Raw genomic sequence first — 18423 nt, forward strand, 5'->3', positions numbered from 1 at the left:
TGCATGCCCCATGGAAGGAGTTATCGGCGCTGAACCTGCCCTGTCTCCTAGACACACCTGCATGTCCCCATACAGCATCTCTGCAGTACCTGCATCAAGTGCTGAGCTCATAAAGCTTGAATGGGGGGCAAAAACACAAACCTGGGGATTATGCTGTGTGGCTCCCTATTCCCTTCTGCATGTGAAACTTGATCCAGAACTGCCTCACTGCTGCATCTGGCATCACGCCCCTCTCCCACCCCCTGAGGCAGAAGTTACCTTGAGCAAATACATGCATCTTACAGCCCTGAAGCCATTTATAAATAGATTTTTATTTATAAAGTCAATTTACATAAAATATGATACTCTTTTAAAAACTGCATATGTACAACTTAAGAACTCCTAGCAAGTGCATACAAAAATGCCTTCAATACATTTTCCTTTTTTTAAAAAAACTTCAGTTGTCAGAGAAGTGGACCTTCACACCAGGCAAACTCGGACACCACATTAAGACACAACATAACTTTACAGTCTTTTACTAAAGTGTTTGGAGAGGAAAAAAAACACCCACCTTTTTAATCTAAACTGTGTGTGTTCCCAAAACATTCTAGCTGGCAGTGTTCAAGAACAAGGGAATAGGACTTGCTAAAAATAGACCCATCTCCTCACCCCTTTTCCCTAAGGTTTCTTGTACAAAAATAAGTCTTCATACACCAGTGTTCCCACAGGCAGTTCAAGTTACATATAAAATAGAATCCGACATGATAAAAAAATTCCCCTCCCCCTCCAGAAACAAGGAAGCATCAAGTGTTTTTAATCCCCCCTCTTCCCCCCCCCCCCGGCCCCTCCAAGGCGACACCAGAAAGCAGCCATGAGGGGAAGCGGGAGCGCTCGGGCCTCCTCTCCGTCGGCAGCCCCCGGCGGGCGGGGCCGCTGCCCCGGCGCAGGTAGCGGAGCCCCGCGGTCAGCTACACCATTGCACTTTCCACAGACCGAAGACGACGGGTGAACCCGGCGAGGAAAGCAGCCAGCGGGGTCCCGCCGGGGTGGGAGTGTTGTTTTTTGGGCGGGGGTGGGGTGGGGGGTGTGCTGGCTGCTGCGGAGAACGAGGGCGCTGAGGTACGGCAGGCTGAGCGCGGCTGCGGAGAGATTTGCAAAGAGCCGCGATAGGTACGTGCCCCGCTCCCCCGGGGATGGGGGAAGCGGCACCCCCTTGCCCTCCCCTCCCCGCCGGCTCTCCGCTCACCTTCCGCCGGGTCAGTAGCTCCCCAGCCAGCTGGTGAAGTCCAGCAGCTCCCGCTCGTCGGGGCTGAGCGCCGCGTCGTAGCCGCTCTCCTCGGAGGAGCAGGGCGAGCCGGGCACGGAGGAGGCGAAGGAGGGCGAAGCGGAGGAGTAGCCGCCGCCGCCGCCGCCTTCCCCGACGGCCACCCGCCCGCGGCCGTCGGGGAAGGCGGCGGCGTCGGCGTCGTGCTCGTCGAGGAGCCGCTGCAAGGCGCGGATGTACTCGACGGCGGAGCGGAGGGTCTCCACCTTGCTCATCTTCTTGCTGGCGGCGCCGTGCGGGACGTGCTGGCGGAGGGCGGCGAAGCCCAGGTTGACCAGCCGCACGCGGTTGCGCTCCCGCTCGTTACGACGGGCCACGGCGGCCGCCGCCGCCGCTCCGGTGCCCGGCAGGGCGGCGAAGGCCAGGCGGCGCTTGCAGCGCAGCAGCTCGGGGGAGGCGGGCCGCCGGCGGCCGCGGGGGGCGGCGGGGGGCAGCGGCGGCAGGGCCCCGCCGTTCATCGCCGGGCGGCCACGGCGGCGGCTGGCGGGAAGCGCGCGGGGGAAAAAAAAAAAAAAAAGTAAAAAAGATTTAAAAAAAAATATTTTTTTTTTAAAAGAAACTTAGGCGGCACTAAAAGGGAAGGGGGGGGGGCAGCGCGGGGGCGGCTATTCCCTCCCCCGTCCTCTCCCGCCGCCGCTCCGCGCCTCTGCGGCCGCCGCTGCCGCCGGGCGGCCCTTATCAACGCGCCGCCGCTCGCGAACCCCCGCCGGCCGCACGCGCCGCGCACGCCGCGCCACGCGCGCCCGCCGCCGCGCCCCCCACCCGCCCTCCGCCCGCGCGCGCCCCCGCCCCCGCGCGCGCCCGGCGCGTGGCGCCGCCAGCCCCGGCACCCCCCCCCCCCGCCGCCGCCGCCCCGCCCGCGGGCTGGGGGGGGTGCGCTCCCCTCCCTCCTTTTGCGACTTTGTCCTTTTATCGCCGCTTCTGGTTTTACATTTTTAATATTTTATTTCAATTTCATTTTTATTATTATCCGAGGGAGGGGCTCCCCTCGCGCCCCGCCTCCTCCCCCTCCCAGCACACCGCTGCGGTGCCAACCCCCGGGTCCCGTCCCTCCCAAACGTGCCATTCCCCCCACCCCCGCCCCAAAAGCGGGCACCGTGTGTGTCACCGTGCCGCCGCGGAGCGCGGCTGCCCTCGCGGAGCGGGGCGTGGGAGCAGCCGGGCCGCCAACCTCCAGGCTCGGAGCGCGGCGGGCGCCTGGCTGCCGGCCGGGGCACGCCGGGTCTCCGCTTTGTCCCATCTACCCCCAAAAATAATCATACGAACGTGCAGCAGTTGCGCGGGTCACCTGGCGAAGGCCGCTCGGGCTTTTCGGGCTTAAATGAGCGTTTCGAGGATAAAGGCGTGGAGAGGAGAAAAATGCACTTTTTGTGGCTCAGGGGCTGCCTTGCTGCCGGCCCCGGGGGGAGGAGCAGCAGGGGAAGGTGCTTTCGGATAGCTGAACTTCGCGGGGAGGACGGCGGAGCTGCTGCTGGGTATTCTGGGCGCTTGTGGTGAGAAATAACTTGCCCGGCGTTTTGCTAAATAAGAGGGGTGGATGGAGGGGGTGCTACACGCACCCACCGCCCAGGGGCTGCGATCCGCTCTCGGCTTCAGCACAGCTTGCAAGATGTGCTGTCCTCGGGGCTTTGCTCCTGACCAGCCTTAAAAAAAAAACAAAAAAAACCCCACCAGAAAACAAACCAGCGTGATGCTAAAACATCTCCCACAGACCCTTCCACTGGCTTTGGCGGGGTCGGCTCAGGCCCCTTCTGCCTCGTCCCCTGTGCCAACCGCCGAGCTGGTGCTCCTGCAACCCCTCGGTGTGACCCTCTGCAGGAGATTGAGGGTGCTCATCCACTTGAGGCTTAGCTGTTAATTAGAGTAAGAGCAGTACTAATTGCCTTCTGCAGGGTCTCCCTCCACCCAGAGGTGCACGGGCAGGGAGGTTTGAGGCAGTCTGGTTACAAGGCTTCATTTTTTGGCAGGGAACATAACCCCCTTTCAGGAAGGTGCTCAAAGCCGGTGTCTCTGGCAGCGACTTGGTGGCAGGGACGTGTGCGTGCCCGCGGCAGAGCTGGCACCACACAGACAGGTGCCAGTGAGGCTCTGCGGCACGACTCGGGTATCAAAGTACGGAGCTGTATCCCCCAGGCTACCCTGAACTGTTCCGGTGATGCTCCTAGGGTGTATCTAAGCCAAAAATAGTAACACAAAGAGCCATCCATGATTTCTAGGTGTGACACGGCGGGGGCTTTTTTCTACCTGTGTGGGGTATTTAGCGAGCAGTAAGGCTTCACCACGTTGGAAGAGAAAGATTTTCCCCAGCATTTTATGGGTTGCAATGGCAGCGGGTGAAGGAGCGAGGCCGGCTGCAGCGTCGCAGGCAGCCGGGCTGAAATTCCTGGAAGCGACAGGAAGGAGCCCGCGAGCGCTTCGCGTTTCTGGTACTCCCACTCCAGCGCGCGTCAGGCTTAGCACCCAAATTCAGTGGCTTTCAAGGCGTTCTGGGCTGTGCCGTAGACCTGGGGGAAAAACCGTGAGCGGCTCCACTGAAGGGTTTGGCCCAAGAGGAGCGGCTCGTGGCGCGGGGCGCAGGCGGCAGCGTTTTTCCCGGGGGTTTCCTGGGAAGCGCAGGGGAGCTGCTTGCACGTATAAATGGGCTTGTGCGCGCGAGCGCTCGCAGGATCGCTCGCTCAGCTCAAGCCATGTAGCGCTGGCGCTTGTCTTCAGCATCTGCAGCGCTGTCTCGGCTGGCGCAGGGGGCTTCCCTTGCGCTCGCTGGCGGCAGCGGCTTCGGCAGAAAGGGCATTACTGCAGTGGAGTAATATCGATGTTCTTTTATTACCCCATCTTTAATTGCTGATGCAAGCCTTTCTCACAGGAAAGAGGAAGCTGCAGACTTTGAAGCTTTTCAAGAGAAAACCTTCTGTATCGAAGAGCCACGCTCAAGAGTAATGACTGGGTTTTTATCGTACAAAAATAACTACGGGGATTTTTTTTTCGTTAATAACGCACAGCTCAAACGCCAGTAAATCCAATCTCGAGGGAGAGCGTGCAGCCTCCAGCCCCAGTGATTCCATGCCCAGCTCAGGGACAAACTTGACTTGCCCAAATCGGCTTCAGGGCTGCTGATGGCGACGCGTCTTTCCGGATGTGACTGCCGGGTCTGGGCCTGAGCACACAGTACAAAGCAACTGCTTGCGCTTTCTTAACAATACAGCTGTTTTCCCGATAGTCTGAAGGAAGGCAGGTACGTCTCGTACTCTGAGAAATGTAATCTTATTTGAAATCTCTTTATAAAGTTAATGACTGTGTAAGATCCAGTAGAACAAGACATCATTAAACACTGCCTGTGTTCACAATCAACTTCCTGATCGTAATCTGGGAAGAGAGAGCATCCAGCAATGTGCTACCCGTCCCCAGAGGGTGGCGAGAAGAAACCCTCTCCTGGCACAGATAAGGCAAAAATTGATAAACGCGTGGTCGGTGTGGACACCTCGCAGCCCTGCGTGGCCTCGGCCAGCGTGGTGCAAGGTGGGCAAACTCTGCTCGGAGAGAGGGTGGCTCCGCGGTGACGTGCCTCCGAGCCCTGACGCTGTGCGTTATTTCTTGCATCTGCCCCAGGTGAGAGCAAGACGGCTGCCACCTGACTCGGCGCGTGTGCCGACGGGAGCGCGGCGGACGAGGTGCTGGGTCCATCCCGCCGCGCAGCTGACAGGAGCTTTTTGCCTTTTTTTTTTTTTTTTTTTTTTTTTTTTTTTTTTTTGCCAAAACTTTCTGGATCTCAGTGGAAAGCAATAGAGGTCCCATTGCAATTAAGGCTCAAGAGGGCAAATGCCAGAAAGAAATGGCGGCGGGCAGTCGAGCAGCCCCGTTCTTGGTGAGCAGGTGAATCCCCGTTTACCAGGCTGGGCTCTGCTCACGTTGGTTAACTAAGAGCAGGGCCAGAGTTGTGTCTTCAGGTCTATCGCTTGCACAGCTGGCTCCTGGGCAGTCATGGTTTGCGATTAGATACCACGTGGAAAAGAAAAAAGAATTTATTTTACGTAGGGAGGTGTGCTTTAGAGCTATGAGTGCAGTTGTTTCACTTTGTGGGGGGAAAGAAGTTTATCTGAGTTTATTCTTCGAAGGGAACTCCCTGTCTTCAGCTTATGCTCTTTCGAAATGCAATCTTTCTTGGTCTTGGTGAACTTTTTTTTAATAACTCTTCTGACTTTTTGTTGCTCACCTACAATTAATTTGAAAATGCCTGGGAATCCCTGGAGGATTTCTAAGACAGACTGTGGAAATAATAATAAATAGAAAAGCCCTTTGGAAATTTTATGATTTCTCCCTGGTTTTGTTTCTTCCAAGGCAGCCTCCAGCCAGCCTTGGTTCCATTCGGAGCGCAGTTGTATGGTGCATCTGAAGCTTGGCAAAAGCCAGCACCTCCCCCTTTTCTCCTCTCCTTCCCTTCTTGAAAAGAGACGGCCCTGGGTTTAAAAGTTGATTTTTCTCTTTGATTGTGCGTATGTGCTATATGAATGCTCAGCAGCCTTTACAATGCTTCCTTGTGATGCACCCGGAAAGGCAGATGCGGGCTGCAAGGTCTCCCTGGCTTCCCGTCGTCCATACGGCTTTGGCGCGGTTTGATATGGGTGTGTTTTATTTACGAGTGAGCTCTAGGGTCAATATAGCCGTGTTACGGGCAGCAGCTGAGGGACCGAACTGGCTGAGCCAGTGACACTTGTCAATCTGGCACATTTGGAGCTATTTTCTGCCGTGGAGGAGAGGTATTTTCTCTAACGATGGTGTGGGCTGGCAAAGGAGAAGGCTTCCGAGAGGCAGCAGAGACCTGGCACGGACACGTCCTGCCTGGACGATGGGCATAGTTTTGCCTCCTGGGGCAACCTCCTCTCCCCTGCCTCCAGCACATCCTTTCGCAGGAGCACAAGTATCAGCGCCCCAAAGCTCTTACCTGCTGCCTGGCTGGAGTTGAAGCGGCGCAGGCTGGGGTGCTGCTGTTGCATTGCTGGTGGCTGCACCGACAGGGCCAGAGCCAGAAAAGTGGATGGCAAGAAAGCGCTAGCACGAATTCAGCCTCTTTTCCTCCATTTATGTTTCGTCTCCCAAGTTCACCCCACGCAGCATTAACACAGAAAATCCCCCAGCTCTTTTAGGATACCCATCTGACTGTGGGCAGTGTTTCCCTCCAGCTTGGAAAAGGATTGGAGGCTTTTTAGGTCTGCAAAAAATACGATCGGTCTTTGTTCCCTTTTTTTAAATCAATCCTTTCCTTCCGGATGAGGCGGCACATCCTTCCGACACCCGTGCCGCTGGGGTTGCAGCCCAAGAGAAGGCTGCAAGCTGCCACAGGGCTGGAGGAAGAGGGCACCTGGGCTCAACTTCGTTGCCCTCTTCCCATGCTCCAGCTGATAACCAGCGATAAGGGAGGCAGCGGCAGGCGGGAGCTGTGGTCACCTGTGGTTTTTGTGCTGCATTTGGGAGCGGTAAGTTGTGCTCTTGCAAAGGGGACCAACTGATAAAGCCCAGCAGGGCAGGCAGAAGGCCGAGTCTTGCTGGAAAAGCCACGCTGCCGTCCAGCCCCCGCGCTGGCTTCGAGGACGGGATGGGGCCAGGGGGGGACACCCTGCTTCTCGCCAGGGCTCCCTGGGCAGCGAGCGGCTGAGGCAGGCGTATGCCAATGACAAGGTGCCCAGCAGAAATTTAATCCTGTAGAAATCTGTGTGTTGTAAAGACCCCTGTGGTGGGTTGACCCTGGGTGCCCAGCAGAGCCGCTCTGTCACTCCCCGCCTCAGCTGGACAGGGGAGAGAAAGTGTAATGAGAAGCTCGTGCGTCGAGATAAGGACAAGGAGAGATCAGTCAGCAATTACCGTCATCGGCAAAAGAGACTTGACTTGGGGAAATTAATTTAATTTATTGCCAATCGAATCAGAGTAGGGTAGTGAGAACTAAAACCAAATCTTAAAACACCTCCCACCCTCCCTTCTTCCCAGGCTCAACTTCACTCCCGATTTTCTACGTCCTCCCTCTCAGCAGCACAGGGGGACGGGGAATGGGGGTTGTGGTCAGTTCATCACACGCTGTCTCTGCTGCTCCTGCCTCCTCAGAGGCAGGACTCCTCACACTCTTCCCCTGCTCCAGCATGGGGTCCCTCCCACGGGAGACAGTCCTCCACAAACTTCTCCAACATGAGTCCTTCCCATGGGCTGCAGTTCTTCACGAACTGCTCCAGCCTGGGTCCCTTCCACAGGGTGCCGTCCTTCAGGAACAGACTGCTCCAGCCTGGGTCCCCCACAGGGTCACAAGTCCACTGGTCCAGCGTGGGCTCCTCTCTCCAAGGGGCCACAGGTCCTGCCAGGAGCTTGCTCCAGCACAGGCTTCCCACGGGGTCACAGCCTCCTTCGGGCATCCCCCTGTTACAGCGTGGGGTCCTCTGTGGGCTGCAGGGGCACAGCCGGTCTCACCATGGTCTTCACCACAGGCTGCAGGGCAATCTCTGCTCCGGTGCCTGGAGCACCTCCTGCCCCTCCTTCTGCTCTGACCTTGGTGTCTGCAGGGTCGTTTCTCTCTCATATTCTCACTCCTCCCTCTGGCTGCAGTTGCCCAGCTTTTTTTCCCCATTCTTAACTCTGTTATCCCAGAGGTGCTACCACTGTCCCTGATGGGCTCAGCCTTGGCCGGCAGCGGGTCCATCTTCAAGCCAGCTGGCGTTGGCTCTATTGGACGTAGGGGAAGCTCCTAGCAGCTTCTCACTGTAGCCCTCCGGCTACAAAAACCTTGCCATGCAAACCTAATACAACCCTGTTTCAATGGCCACAGGTAAGATGAGCACGTGTGCTGCCCCTGCACTCGCTTCGGCAGTGCCCTTGCATGTGCCCGATGCGCCTCGCTCAGAGCCCAACCTCTTAATCTCCCAGCTCTGCTAATGCTCCTACTGTTGACTTTCTTGGGGGGGGGGGGGGAGTAACTTTTGCTCTTTTTATTTTTTTGATGTTAGAGATTCACGTATGTTCTGCCCCAACCAGAAATCTTTCAAGCCATACTTATCTGGGATATAGAGTAAGATGGAGGAAAGAGAAACAGCAGAAAATCCCTCCACCCCCAACCCCAGCGCAGTGCCAGAGCAGCTAGTGGAGGGAGCGGGCACGAAGGCTGAGCGCTGGAGGTGAGAGAAGCATCAGAGGACATGGGCAAACTACCCAGGAGTAGGCATTTGCAACTGAGCCAAAGGAAACATGTGTTTAAACCCAGGTGTTTAAAGTTACAGACTTTAAAGTTACAGACTCCCCAGCCTGGTGAGGCAGTGGAGATGCCCGTTTTTACAGCTGGAGACAAAAGGAGGTAGAGCATCTTTTGTGGAGAGACTAGGAGCTCGTTCAAGGGGCGTAGATGACGATTTTGCGGCCTCTCAGGTGGTCGTGCGGTGAGGTGCGAGGCTCTCGCAGGGACAGAGGAGACCTTTGTGGAACTGGGAAGGGAGCGGCCCATCCCTTCCGAAAGCCCAGCTGAAGCATCCCGGCCTTCGGGAAGGGGTTCTGCTGGCCTGTGGGGACCTCTAGCGTGAGATCTGGCCTTGCACGGGTCTCCCTTCGGTGGCACGCGTTTAGGCTTGGGGAAGGAAACCGGGGTCTAGGGGAAAATGGAGATGGGCTGCATGGTTTTTCTCCTGTCCCTCGCTGTGACACGGGCTCCGGGCGCGCTGGCGGTAGGTGCCACGGCTGCGCCCTCGCTTCTAACTGGCCGTCGCTCGGGCTTGGGCGTCCCCAGCTGGTTTTACACACAGAGCTGCGCTTCGTACCTTCTTGCAACCCTTCCAGATTTAACCTGTAACTCCACCTGTGGACCAATCCTGCTGCCTTTATACCCAGTGGACCTTGCCTTTAAAAATGCAGGTGACGACACAACCGTCTGTCCCGTAGGGCCAGAAGAAATGACGGATGCTAACAGCTCTGCGTTCGGATGCAGTCCTAACGCCCCCGCAGCGTTTTATAAGGCACTTTCCCCACCTCGCCTGTCCCTGGGGGGCCTGCCTCCTGGGCATGGGTGGCCGGGCATCAGCTGCCTCGTCAGCCTGTTCCCTTCTCTCTGTAGTCCTCTCCCCACTGCTCTCAGAATCACAGCATCGTTAAGGCTGGAAAAGACCTTTAAGGTCATCAAGTCTAACCATCAATGCAACACCACCATGCCCACTAAACCATGTCCCAAAGTGCCACGTCCACACGTTTTTTGAATGCTTCCAGTGACGGTGACTCCACCACCTCCCTGGGCAGCCTGTTCCAATGCTTGACCATTCTCTCAGTAAAGAAACTTTTCCTAATATCCAATCTAAACCTCCCCTGGTGCAACTTGAGGCCATTTCCTCTTGTCCTATCGCTGGTTACTCGGGAGAAGAGAGCAACACCCACCTCACCACAGCTGCCTTTCAGGTAGTTATAGAGAGTGATAAGGTGTCCCCTCAGCCTCCTCTTCTCCAGACTGAACAACTCGGGTTCCCTCAGCTATTCCTCATAAGACTTGTGCTCCAGACCCCTCACCAGCTTCGTTGCCCTTCTTTGGACATGCTCCAGCACCTCAACATCCTTCTTGTGGTGAGGGGCCCAAAACTGAGCCCAGTGTTTGAGGTGTGGCCTCACCAGTGCCGAGTACAGGGGCATGATCACTTCCCTAAGTGACCACACTCTCCGTCTCTGCTGTCCATCTGTTGGTCTTTCTCAGGTGGTTTCCAGCTGCCAGCTGGAGTAGGCAGGTCTCTGTGTGCACGTGTGTACATCAGTGTCTCCCACTGGGCATCAGGGACCCCCACCAGGGCAGGGACCCACGAGCCATGGGGGACGCCTGTTTTCGGAAACGGCTGTGGCAGCTCTCATTGGTGTTTCAGGAGGTTGCAACCAAGACATTTTGTAAGAAAGCTTGCAAGAAAGCTGGTGATGTAGTCAGAAAATCATGACATGCTTTTTCCTGTGCACGCAATTTTGTGGCACTCACTTTCTCTTGCTTCTCTTTGCTCTACAAAATGCATCTTCCTTCCTTTTTTCTGTCCCCTCCTCTTTCTTCTTTGCTCTTTTCCTGTGGCTACAGTTACTGATGTGGGATGGTTTTACCTTTTCCCCCCCTTCTTTGCCACCTGGGGAGAGTGCAACTATTTTCCATTCTTCTGTTTCACCTCTTTTCCCCCAGTCTAGCTCCAAAACTATGGATGATTAAGGCACTCAGTCATTCTTTGGCTAGATTGTTCTCGAGGCTTATTTGCGATTTTCTTTGGGGAAATACGCATCCAGCAGTCACCCGAGTCTTCTGTAGCCATGGGTCCATGGGGTCTTTAGTGCTAGGAGAGGGGAAAGGACAAAGTCAAAACGTCCATGGACGATGAGAGTCTCCTGAGCAGGGGTTTATATTTACATATCGCCATTTTCTTGAATAAAATACTACCAAGGGGATTTTTTTTTTCCCCTCCTCTGCAAATAGAAGTTTTAATAGAGTCTCTGCCAAAGGTTATTGCCATGTGGTGGTTTTTAAATGGGGAGGGAAGACTCTTAAGCAGTTTGGGGGTTTTGATGTCTTCTTTAAACAACAGGTTATTTTTTTCTAAATAACATTTTCCTAAACTTTTTCCCAAGATACTATTTATGCAGATTTAAAAAAAAGATAGTTAGTGACAATGTTCGTTAAGCAAAACTACCTCCCAGTGAAAGTCAAAAACAGGGTATTTTGATACTGACTCTTGATTGAACAGTTTCAAAAATTTTTTTTAAGGAGCTTTGCTCCCAACTCTGTGAAAGACTGTTTTTCTGCATGCCTTTTCTCCTTTCCCAGCTGGCTGAGTGTCGGAGCTGATGGCAGCCCACCGAGAGCCCAGGCAGAAGGCAACTGCTCTAAACAAGATTTAATAATCGGGCCGGAGGAGGTGCATCGGCACGTGGTGGGGACTACACTTCCCGAGAGGCCCCGCTGTGGCCATGCCTCCTTTTGGTGGAAACCCGGGCTTTATCAAGAGCTGGAGGGACCAACTGCCAGCTCCTTCTGGGGACAAGCAGCCATGGGACTGAGGTGTGGGATGAGGACCACCAAGTGCCAGCTGCTGGTGACCAACCTCTGTGTCATGGTGAGCAGGCAGGTTTGGGGGGGACGGGGGGTGTCTCTGCAGAATCGAGGTGACTGGTTGCCTTTCCCGTCCCAGCTCGGAGAGGTTTTCCCACGTTCTATTTTTCGCGGGCGGAGGGCAAGCAAAGCCAACTGCCCGCGTTATCGTTGCGCCCTGGGCGGTTATCGCAGCCGCCAGCATCGCCCCCTCCTCCGCTGATAGACTTCTGGTTTCTCAGGGCTGTCACGCCACCGCAGCTCTTTCACAACCCGGCGGTGCCTTGAAGGAGAAAAGAAAGGTCGCTGCCGGCAGAATGGGTGGTTTTCAGCAAAAAGATGTTTGCTCCTGTCTCCGCGGAGGAAGAGAGGGAGGATGGACCGGCTGCAGTCACGCCTGTTGCTGGGGCGGGGGTCAGCTGCGGGTGGGGTCAGCGAGGATACGAAACCGCAAGGCTTCGAGGGAAGTACGTGCGAGAGACCTGTGGACCCGCACCGCAAAGCGAAAGCAATTCTAGGGATCCTTTTTAGCAGCTTTTGAAGCAAATTCCAGCGGAGCTTCTTGGCATCTGCTGTTAGAGCCGGTAGGAAATGGGGGAAAGCGGGGAAGGCTTCTCTTGGATGCTTTTGAGTTGTACGTGCTTGTTGCCTTTTGACTTCATCAAAACTTGCAAGCTTAAAAAATAATAACAATCCATATTTAGTTCAAAGAGGGTTGGTGGCTTGGAAAGATAGTAATTAAAAGGTAATACCTTCTTTTGGGCCACACGTGAAATTTATAGTTTGCCCAAATTTCAACATTTCAGAACCGTTGGCTGTAGTGGCTGTATGTTGTTCTCTCTTCCAAATAACAAAGTATGTCGTTTGGAGGAAATCAAAGGAGGATTGGTACCAAATATTTTTAGAGGAGATGTTAAGGCACAGCCACCGTGGATAGCTAGAATCACGTTATTGCTGCTGGGAGGATTTTACACTGGTGTTTCTCAGAAATCTGAGCTAACCGGTGCTGCACTTAGCATTTTGCTGGGCGTGGGCCGAGATACGCAGTAGTGCACAGCATGGAGGATCAGTAGGTGCCACAAATTAGGTTATTTATAAGGAGAAAATCACAGAATCACTAAGGTTGGAAAGGACCTTCAAGATCATCAAGTCCAACCATTAATCCAGCGCCACCATGTTCCCTAAACCATATCTTGAAGCGCCACATCCACACGTTTTTTGAACACTTCCAGAGATGGCGACTCCACCACCTCCCTGGGCAGCCTGTTCCAATGCCTGACTACCCTCTCAGTGAAGAAATTTTTCCTCATATCCAAATGCTACTGTTTGGATGTGTTTAGTCTCTGAAGCTGTAAGTCTCCAGCAAAAGCTATTAGAAAACATCATACAGTGGGAATTATGTTGACACCGGACTGTCACATTTGACACAGGGATAGTTGCCTTGAGTTTCTGTACTGTAAAGGCACAAAATGATGAAACCTTATCTTAGGAGCTAGGAGTGGCTTCACATCTCGTACTTTCCAGGTTTGTTACACTGGAGTTGGAGCTCTTTTTAACTGTCCCGCTGTTGGTGCCTCCATCCTAGCTCTGCCACTGGTTGTGCTGCAAGGAGCCCTGCCCTAGAGCCAGGGGCCATTAGAAATGTTCCTCCTCCACCACCTGGACTTGCTCTGGGTGACACGGAGGGTAATGTGCTGGTAGTCAACCCGTGAGCATACCAGTGCTCTCAGGGGTGGGACAGAAACACGGATGGCCCAGCAGCATGTCGTGGAGACAGAAGCCAGCACAGATGACTTAGAGTAGCGCAAGGCTCGGCTCTTTGCGCTCTACAGTAGGAAATAGAGCCAGCAGCGGGCAACGGGACTCGCACTGCAAAGAGCAAAGCAGGGAACATCATCCCTGCCCAAAACCGCTGTGGAAGCTGGCAGCCCCCGTAAGTGCACATGCATACTCTGCAGAGTGGGGTGGGTCTGCGTGGGTGTGCTGCAAGGGCATCGATCCTCTGGGTTTTCTTCACGTGGTGGGAATTTCATCCACGGGCACTGGCCAAGAGACCGTGGGCCGTGCGGTGTCGCGTGCACTCATTATGCAAGAGAGAAAAAGAGCTTTAGTATGTTCAAGTGTCTGGGGTTTGTCCTTTTATGTGCATTTTGGGGTACGCACAGTGGTCTTTGGATGATCAGGCGGTCTGCATCTGCGTGGAGTATCCAGATACACCTCAAAGCTTTGGGATTTACAAGGCAGGAGCTGCTGCCTTGTAAATCCCTTCCTAAAAACCTTCTTTTCCAGCTGCTGGGCTTGTCCATTGCCACGCTGAGCACAGTCACCCACTACGGGCTCCATTTCACCCTCATCAGCAACATCTCCCTGGAGAACAACTCCTACAGGCTCATCCACCACGCAGGTATGACGCAGTCACATCCCAGTGAGACCTTCGGTGAACCCGGGAGCTGTGAAGCCCCCTAAAGCGGTCGAAGGAAATGCAGAGGCATGGCGGGAGGAGGCAGGGGCTGGCTTTTGGAGGATCGATCAGGACTAACGCAGTCCCGGGGGGCACTTTTTGTCTGTATTGGACTCGCGCACGCCTGGCACCGGAGGGTGCTGTGGGAGCACAGGCTGCTCAGGTGCTGGTGCCTGTGCTCCCGTCCCTCTTGTCTCCCCATCCCGCCCCAGTGCTGCGCTGAAAGCTCAGGGGGAGCTCAGCCGCAGGCAGACCTAAAGGTGCAGTGGGGCTGGAAGGGCCCCGGGAGCATGGGGAGAGGGGCTGTTGCAGGAGTTGAAGCAGAGGATGGAAAATTGAGGCTGGGAGGAGAAATGCATGGAAACATCTGCTTTTAGAGGGAATGTGGGGGTTTTTTCCCTACGCAAGGGAGAATTGTAAACTGAGTCTCGGGTAGAAGGCTAGAGCGAAGAGATGAGAACAGCCCAGCTACTGAACGCTCTGCTCGCCTCTGCTGCGCTCGCATCTGCTGCTTCTCCCAAGCTATGCTCTGGACTCCAACACGCTCGTACCTTCTCTAGACCCTGGTTCTCAATTTCAGCTTAACAAGGCAGGCGTAAAAGCTCTTGTTAGTCCAAAGCTAAGGTACAGCCCTCCCCCTTCCCCACACACACCAGGGGCTGTATAGATTGGCCCTTAATCCAGCCTTGCAGCCTCTCCCTTCCCGGCCACCGCTCCAGGGCGATGCTTCCGCTCGCTTTGCTCGCAGGCGTAAGCTCTGTGCGCGCTTCGCCCCGCGCGAGGGGTTGCAAAGCCCTTCGCAGCACTGCGGTCCCTGCGCCCCGCGGCGGGGTACCGGCCGTGACCCTGCCGTAGCCAGGAGGAAACCGGAGGGCGGGTGTTGCACCAGATTAGCAGCACACGGCGTCCCGATAGGGGCCGTGGGACAGCTGCCGCGCGTCAGCCCCCCCGCCCGTTTCGGGGGGGTCTTTATCTGAGTGCCGAAATAATTGACAGCTTGCGGTCTGCCGGGTGGACGGTCGCCCGTGTGGGGTTCTTCACTCTGCTGGAGCTGTAGGAACCGCTTGGAGGTCTTACAGCCCTGCCGGACAAGCAAAGCATACATGGGTGGGGGGTTACTGAATAAATTACAAAACATTTTGAGTTCCACAACCTGGTCCTCTTGGACCAGCTCCCCAAAATGCACTTTTTGGCCCCTCTCCGGGCAAAAGCATCTGGCCAGGCCGCTGTTAGCCCTCAAGTCTTGGTGTCTGACCGCAGCTCCCATGTCCCAACTTCCTTCCAGCTTTCTACTTCGGGATCTGCCTCAGCATGACCCTGATCCTCGCAGCCCTGCTGAGCTCTGCGGCCACGGTGCGGGAATCGCAGTGCCTCACCGCCATGGTGCGTATCGGGGGGGGGCTGGCTGGGAGGGGCTTTCTGTAACCTTGGCTTGGTACCCTGAGAGTGCGGTGCCGGGGGCTGTTTTGCCTTGTGCCTGGGAGCATGCACGCCTGGGGAAGGACGTCCTGTTGTCCCACCCTGTGCTGCAAGGGGACATCTGTGCAAGAGGCATGGCCCTGCAGATCTCCTCCGGTTGAGGACCGCATCCTTCCGCGCCTTGCTTCTTTTGCCGAGATGCTGTGTACACAGCCTTCAGCGCGGGGTTGAAGGCAGGTGCTTATCTGCCAAAGCAATTGCAGCAATGACGATCCCCAGCATATTTTTTCTCACCAAGGCGACACATGGCTTGCATGGGGAAACACTAGCAGTGCAATTCTGAGCAAGAATTCAAGTCCCACGTTGTTCCTCTGACTTGTCACAGCAAAGCCAGCTCCCCCCCTTCCCCCCTCGCTGCAAACATCCACCGCAGTGGCGGTGCGGGGCGTACAAAGCATGGCAGCAGGCATGGGGGCTTTGGGCTGGACCCTCGGTTTCAGCCTCCAGGAAAGTGGAGGGGGTACCACAAGAGCTGAAATGCCACCTTTCTCCTCTCCATCATCCACAGTGCGGTGCCTGTTTGGGCCCGGACCATGCCAGCGTAAGTAAACTGGACTGTGAGCTCTGCTCCGTTTAAAAACACAGCCTGCGCACAGGGCTTAGTCTGAACGGAGCAGCTTCCAGCCTCGGGGCTGGAGGGATGAGCAGAGAAGCACTGCCCGCTGCATGTTTGCCCATGCTATGTGAAGGACAGGAGTTAACAGGCAGGTTGCTGTGCATGAAGCCGTGCTTAATGTAAAATAATTGCATGGCCGTCATACACAAACTAGCTTTAAAGAGATTTATCTAATCCATGTAATTGGGGAGAATGATCCTGATGGAAGAAATGAGAAGCTGACACCTTAAAACTTAGTGCGAAGCAGCCGCTGAAGTTAATGTTTTCCCCTTCTCCATGCGCAATCTTCCTCTCTCTGTCTGAGATGCTCCGAGGGGCCCGAGTGACACAGTCCCCACGAGCAGTGCTAGCAGCGTATGTATAATTCCCCCCTCCCTTGCTGAAGTGTACTTTAACATGCGCCTGCAATTACCGCATCCGAAACGACAGGTGGGTGTGTGCCGGCTAGCGGAGATTGTCGTGGCTGCCTGAAAATACGGTTCAACTTCTCTGTAGCATTTGCTTGGTTGCCCTACTCGCTGTGCGGTGTGGTCTGGGACACGCCAACTCGGTAAAACAGGCTGTTAAAATGACAGCCATTTCCTGAAGGGGTGGTTAAAGAAGGGTTTACCCAGCGTACTGCAGAGCTGCCATCCTCCTCTGAGGGCCGCCGGACGCACCGGGGGTGCAGGGGAGATGCGCTGGCTACGGGAGCGGCCACCGCTGCCGGCTGGCGGCACGTCCCCCAGCCCCTCGGGAATTAACGGGCAGGCCTGGGAAATACCCAAGAGCTGGTCACCGGCAGCCGTGTTCGCTGCTCCTCTTCGTTCCAGCAGCTCATCAGCATCTTAAATCACATAGGCAAGCTTTGCTTATTCCTATAAATCCCCCCCCAGCCCCCTTCTAACTGTATCTTACAGCAAGGGGCAGCCCTCTGCTTGTTTTCCCACCAGTCTCTGCCCGTTCCCAAGGCTCATATTTAATCTCTGGTCTGCAAGCACAAAATGCAGGCAGGGAGAGCCAGCCCGATGGCTGCGGTGAGGGGTAATCGCAGGCAGGAGCGGGGTCCAGCCCTGTGGGGCTCTGAAATCTGCCGTGGGTGTCGCGTCCTGCCCCGCTGGGCTGTAGCTCTCGGAAGCGATCAGCCTGCCCGCTTGTAGCTTTTTTCCTACTTGTTAATGGAGAGGATTTTTCACCTTCCCCCGCTATTGATTTTAAAGGACTTTTCCTCTCCTGCAAAGCGTGTGTCTTGTTCAGAAGACCATTTAATTCACTCTTTAATCAAAGAGGGAAGACACCAGAGTATCGGTGCCTGACATCTGTGGCTGTATAGGAAACCGAGCCACGCTCAGGGGATGCCTGCATCGACGTGGTGGCTAACCCACCGCAGTGCCGCTTGGTAAACCAGCTGCCCTGGGGAAAAGCTAGCCAGGATGCAGAGGGACTTAGAGGAGCATCGCCCCGGTCACTGTCCTGTTGGGTGGATCCCATCTCCATCTCGTGCCTCGGTTTCCCCACTGACGCTTTTTCTGGTCTATTTAAATTACAGATGCTCACCCAGCCTGGCTCTCCGGAGGTTTGTGTGTATACAGAGGAGGGGTCTCAGTCTTTGCAGGCCTTACTGGTGCTGTACTGATTATGATAATGGGTGCACAGTGGTTAGAAACCAGAACAGGCCAAATTGGTTAACGCACACGTTAACCAATTAACAGGAGCTCGTCTTGTAGCTGCACGAGCAGCATCACCAGACCAGACAGACGCCACTGCGCATCCGCCGATGCTTGCGAGGAAGCCGGTTTCTGGAGAGTAACTGGAAGCTTCAGGGTAAAAAATTCTGTTTTAAAATCCTGGACTATTATCCCCAAAGCTCCTCTTAAACAAGGAGAGTAGTGACAGGTTTCCTGACTGTCCCCCAGTTCTGGCAGACCCTGCTTTTTGGCCGTCCGTGGTCCGTCACGCAGCCGGTACTGAACGCGAACATCCTGCAGCTCTGACGGCCCCTGAAGGCCATGTCGCTACCGAAGGGCAGGGGAAGGAAGGAAAAGTGTGGTTTTGCTAGTGCTGCTTGTGCAAAGGGAAAGCTCTGGCCCCGCTGGGGTCTGAGGCACCGTGTGCTGTTACCTGGTCAGATGGAGGGAGGGGAGGAAAAAAAAGCGGGGAGCAACATGCCAACCAGAATATCCCGGCTGAAATTCGTACACCTGAACCTTCCAGCCTAAAAAAACCACTTGTGTAGGGCAAAATTTGTGTTCAGGATAGAGCAGCTGTTCCGAGTAGCGGTTCCAAACAATTTCTGTAGTAAAAAAGCCTTAGTGAATGCCCGATATAACCCAGTTTTTCACCGAGAGTGATGTGCCAGTAGGGCCAGCACGCAGCACGGGCTGTCTGCTTTGCAGTTCCCAGGTCTTTCACTGCAGGCGGGTGTTTAGAGGGTCCTTAATGACACCGCAGTGCGCTTCATTCAGTGCTTTCACAATGAATCTGTCTCCCGTGCTCTCCCTCCTGAGCGAGGCATCCGTGCG

The 18423-nt window shown here is 55.2% G+C and overlaps 2 protein-coding genes across 2 annotated transcripts in view; one reads left to right on the forward strand and one right to left on the reverse strand.

Annotated features, from left to right (window-relative positions):
- Positions 1–903: 903 nt before the first annotated feature.
- On the reverse strand, positions 904–1972 carry ASCL2 (achaete-scute family bHLH transcription factor 2). The gene has a single exon (XM_082001026.1). It carries the CDS (start codon positions 1759–1761, stop codon positions 1237–1239), a length of 525 nt encoding a protein of 174 aa, XP_081857152.1. The 5' UTR covers positions 1762–1972; the 3' UTR covers positions 904–1236.
- Positions 1973–11325: 9353 nt separating this feature from the next.
- Positions 11326–18423, forward strand: part of TSPAN32 (tetraspanin 32) — a gene marked incomplete at its 5' end in the record, with an annotated part of 29725 nt that continues 22627 nt past the window's right edge. Inside the window, 3 exons of the mRNA XM_082000812.1 lie at positions 11326–11391; positions 13656–13770; positions 15113–15210. Of these exons, the coding sequence (XP_081856938.1) occupies positions 11326–11391; positions 13656–13770; positions 15113–15210 (279 nt within the window). The remainder of the gene's footprint in view (positions 11392–13655; positions 13771–15112; positions 15211–18423) is intronic.

The sequence above is a fragment of the Phaethon aethereus genome, assembly GCF_964289735.1.
Source record: "Phaethon aethereus genome assembly, chromosome: 5".
Taxonomy (NCBI): Eukaryota; Metazoa; Chordata; class Aves; order Phaethontiformes; family Phaethontidae; genus Phaethon; species Phaethon aethereus.

What these genes read in the sequence shown, in the direction of transcription:
- ASCL2 (XM_082001026.1), bottom strand. Translation starts at nt 1,761, where the DNA reads ATGAACGGCGGGGCCCTGCCGCCGCTGCCCCCCGCCGCCCCCCGCGGC.